Raw genomic sequence first — 4,254 nt, forward strand, 5'->3', positions numbered from 1 at the left:
AGCCAACCCCCTCCCGACCTCAACAACCCGCAACCAAACCTCGCAACCGCCAATCCACAACCCCCAACCCCCCAAAAAAACAGTACCCCATGATGTCCAGCTCAGCGGTGGAGCGCTCACAGGCCAGCACCAAGCTGCGCGCCAGGCGGGGCCAGCAGATGGTGCTCACCTACTCGCAGCAGGCGCGCCCGCGCCGCGAAAGCGTCCGCTGACGCATTCGATGCCTTCCCGCTGCTCGGCGGAGGGGCTGGACTCACACACGATTTGTTTTGCTGGGAGCGCTGGCGGCTGGACAGCCGATGGTGCACTGACAGGAGGGCATGCCGCCTGCGCCAGTCCCTGGCAGCATGCGAGAAACGAGGGGCCAGGCCAGGCTTGCCCCTGAATGCGGCGATCCGCTCAAACACTACTTGCAGCCTCTCGGCTTCCAAAAACACACACACACACACACACACACACACGTGTTACCCTTCAAATTTGTAATGATTGCCTGATATCAACAGGGCATGGGCGGCTTGGTCAACACGTGCGTCATTTTGATACTGATGGCGCTGTACCACCAGACGGGCTCCACCCTCGACCCCACAGCTTCCCGGGACATTCTGGCCCTGCAGGTGGGGGTTGTGGCTCGCTTGAGTCTGCTGCGCGGTGGTTAGGCATCACACGACTGGAGAAGCCCTTGGAGTTGGGGCGCTCTCCCATGCGCGCATGTGTAGGCAGCTGTTTGTGTGCGCGCAGCTGTTGGTGCGTGTCCGTCGCAACGGCCGTGGCGGTGAACGCTTGGGTGCGTTCGAAGCGCCTCGTCGCGCGCATTGCATATCCTTTGCGCTGTCCAGCCGCCCCTTGTGTGACGTTATCACGCGTCGCCCCAACAATTCCAACTCGTTGAACTCGTTCCATCGAGTCCAGGACACACGCACCCACCTCCCTCAAACCCCCCTACCACCAACCCCCCTTTGATCCCCCAGTTCGCGGCGGCGGTGGCGGTGGCCATCTTCATGACTGTCTGGCGCTTCACGAAGCTCAAGGAGTCCGAGGCAAGGGCCACGCAATCGCTGAGCCGCCGCGTCGCATCGTATGCAGTTTGACTATGAATCTTTTCCAAGGCTTTGGTCATCTGTTGAGGCTCCCTCCCCTGGCTTTCGCGTCGATACACGCAAACACCCGCGCATGCGCTTGCCCAACCCCCTCGTTCGCGCCTCCCTACACATGTCACACAGGTGTGGAGGGCAGAGAGGGAGGATGCAGAAGACATTGCAACGAACGTTGGGCACCGCCAGGTGCGACGGGCACAGCTGCAGCCTAGTGACGCGCTGACCTGGCAGGCGTGCGCGCATTGATGCACCTTCCTTCTGCCTTGATCGCACCAACTATTCAAGTCGGGCTGCGCAATTGCAGCTGAGGGTAACAATTGTTGTGCAGATGCAGCTCTCCTTACCTTGCGCAGGCGTGTGTGTGTGCGCGCGTCCACACACACACACACACACACACACACACACACACACAAACACAAGCGTAATCCACACGAGCACTCACACGCCAAATCTCCTGGCACGCCGGCCTGTCCCCATCCCGACAACTGTCTCCCCAAAACCCCCGCCCCCGCAGCGGCGTCTGCTCTACACCACCGCCCTCAAGTGGTTCGGCCCGCGGCTGGTGGGCACGTCGACCGCGTGGGCGGCCTCGAACTTTGCGTTCTATGGCAACAAGCTCTTCCTGTTCAGCTTCATCGCGACCCTGTACCCTGACGTGAGACCAGGGTTTAGCCGACAGGGTTTAGCCGGCAGGGTTTAGCATGAGCACCGGTCGGCTTGGCACTGGCTCAGGGTTCTGGTCGGGTTCCATGGTGGTGCCCCGCGGACTCAATGTGGGCGGGAGCGTATTAAACTCGATTGTCAAAGCAGACAGCTGGCGCCGCGCCGGCTGCATGCGTGCCGCTGGCGCCGGACCGGGTGCATCCCACCTACTTGAGTGGCAGTATGTGGCCTGGCAACCTCGAAGGACCCTGCACCCACCCAACCCAATCGGGGTCCGCAATGCACACAGCAAACGGTTGCCCACGCACAGCCATGAAGCTTTATCACCGACGCTGCGTTCTTCGATCGCAGCAGGCTCCCAGCACGTTGCACTTTCCCAGCGCGTCCCTCCTTGGCTGCCAAGGTGACACGCGTTGGTTGCGCGACAGGCACCCTGCATCCGCACTCATCCATTTACACGCGCGCATCCCGCAGGCCACGCCGTTTGAGCGCATGCAGTGGGCGGCCCTCAACAACGCCATAGGGCTGCTGGGCTACTGGGCCGCGGCGGCGGTGGTGGACAGCCCGAGATACGGCCGCCGCAACCTGCAGGTGGATGGATTTTTTTGTTGCTGTTGTTGACCGGTCCCACACACCCGCCTTGACACAGAGTTGTAGGAAGGTCCAAGGGGAACGAATAAAAACAGATACAACGAACGAATGCATCATTTGCAATTCCATGGCCGTCGGCCATGGCGTGATTTACAGCTCGGCTGCCCCTACAGGCTTCCTGCCGCCGCCGCCGCCGACCCCTCGCGCCTCCCCCCCCCCCCCGCCCGTTTGCACCAGCTGTTTGGTTTGAGTGCAACGGGTGTGTGCTTCCTGGCGTGCGGCGCCGGCTACCCCGCCCTTACCTCCAGCCCCGCCGGTTACAGGGTGTTCCAGGTCTGCGGTGTCTGTTGGCGCCCGGACGCATCTGCGTGGGGATCGCAGGGCCGGCCGCACCCCGGCCTGCTGTCATCTACTCCCTACTGCAGCAGCCCGCACCCATTTGACGGCCGCCGAGCCGCCTGTGCTTGTGGGCCCTGAGCGGCCGCTTGACACCGACGGCGCATGGAGTCGTCGAGCGCCGCGGCTGCTGCTACGTAGGAACCACTCACGCTCCTCGCCGTTCCTCATGTCACCGCCCGACCGCTCGCCCGTTTCTTGGCCCCTTCCTTTGCCCCCCTTCTCTCCGTCTCCTGGCCAGACCCTCTACTTCCTGTCCGGCTTCTTCTGCCAGTTTGGCCCCAACTGGTGCGTGGCGGTCAACCCATGTCAAACTAGGCAGGGGTGGCCGTGTCGTCAGTCCTTTGTGAGCAGCGGACCCCATGACCAGCCTCCCCTCCTCCACGCCCCCAATCCGCCCAGTGAGGAGCCCCACTTGCGTGCCGTCTCTACAGACCCTCCAACTCGAATGCTCCACCCCCCTCCGCTGCCGCTCCAAACCCCCTCCAGCACCAACTCCCTGGCGGCGGCGGAGGTGTTCCCCACCGACGTGCGCACCACCTTCCACGGCGTCAGCTCGGCCCTGGGCAAGGTCGGGGCGCTGGCGGCCAACGTCGTCTTCGGCTACGTGAGGTGCGGTTTTTTTGGGGGGGGGATCTAACCATTCACACATACAGCTGACGTGGTAAAACAAGGACACACGCACACACGCACGCACACGCACAAACACACACACACAAACACACACACACACATACGCAAACACACTCATACTCACACTCACACGTGCACACACACTATCACACTCACTTACACACACTCTCTCTCTCCCTCCCTTCCACGCACCACATTGCAGCGTCCAGACCACCTTCCTCCTGTCTGCGGCAGCCAGCCTGGCCGGTGCCCTAGTCACCCTCGTGCTCCTGCCCGATCCCTCAACCCTCACCCTGGACGAGCTCGACCGGGCGGTGAGGGAGTGAGAGGTGGCCGCAGCCGCTCCCGAGCGCACGAAAATCAGCGCCTGCGAATCGAGCATCGCCCGCCGCACGTGCCTGTATTCCCTGCCATGCAGGCTCTGCCTGATGTGCCCGACGCGTTCGATGGCTGGGCGTAAGCAGGGTTTGATTGCCTGCTGCCCCACGCATGCACCTCCCTCCACAAACACAAGTGTGACAAACAAAGGTGTGGACTGTATCCAGGAAGACGGGGCCCGCCTGCCCTTCCCCCTGCCTGCCGCGTGAACCTACAACAAACAACACCCCGCCCCATCCCTGCCCACCCCTTGCTGCCCGGATCCTGGGCTCCAGCACAAGTACATGCTCCTGGGCAGTTTCGAGCACTACCACGGGGAGGCAGTGAACCCGCGCCGCCTCTCGCTGCTCGAGAGGTGCGTGAGCCACCCCCTGGGTGGCGCGGCCGCATGCGGCAAGCGCGGGGCACGGCCTTCGGCCCGCTCCATCTACGGCGGGCGCCGCGCGCCGGCGGGCGCGGCTGCCCCTCACTGCGCGGCCCGGCGCGCGTCGCCGCGCCC

At 63.4% G+C, this 4,254-nt stretch overlaps 1 protein-coding gene across 1 annotated transcript in view; it reads left to right on the forward strand.

The window, feature by feature from the left end:
- Positions 1-92: 92 nt before the first annotated feature.
- The window catches only part of MNEG_7988 (hypothetical protein), a gene marked incomplete at both ends in the record, with an annotated part of 5,470 nt that continues 1,308 nt past the window's right edge, over positions 93-4,254 (forward strand). Inside the window, 11 exons of the mRNA XM_014043541.1 lie at positions 93-203; positions 504-614; positions 969-1,082; positions 1,221-1,280; positions 1,609-1,749; positions 2,232-2,348; positions 2,586-2,681; positions 2,986-3,032; positions 3,234-3,356; positions 3,580-3,691; positions 4,031-4,110. Of these exons, the coding sequence (XP_013898995.1) occupies positions 93-203; positions 504-614; positions 969-1,082; positions 1,221-1,280; positions 1,609-1,749; positions 2,232-2,348; positions 2,586-2,681; positions 2,986-3,032; positions 3,234-3,356; positions 3,580-3,691; positions 4,031-4,110 (1,112 nt within the window). The remainder of the gene's footprint in view (positions 204-503; positions 615-968; positions 1,083-1,220; positions 1,281-1,608; positions 1,750-2,231; positions 2,349-2,585; positions 2,682-2,985; positions 3,033-3,233; positions 3,357-3,579; positions 3,692-4,030; positions 4,111-4,254) is intronic.

This window comes from Monoraphidium neglectum (assembly GCF_000611645.1).
Source record: "Monoraphidium neglectum strain SAG 48.87 unplaced genomic scaffold scaffold01470, whole genome shotgun sequence".
NCBI classification, from domain to species: domain Eukaryota; kingdom Viridiplantae; phylum Chlorophyta; class Chlorophyceae; order Sphaeropleales; family Selenastraceae; genus Monoraphidium; species Monoraphidium neglectum.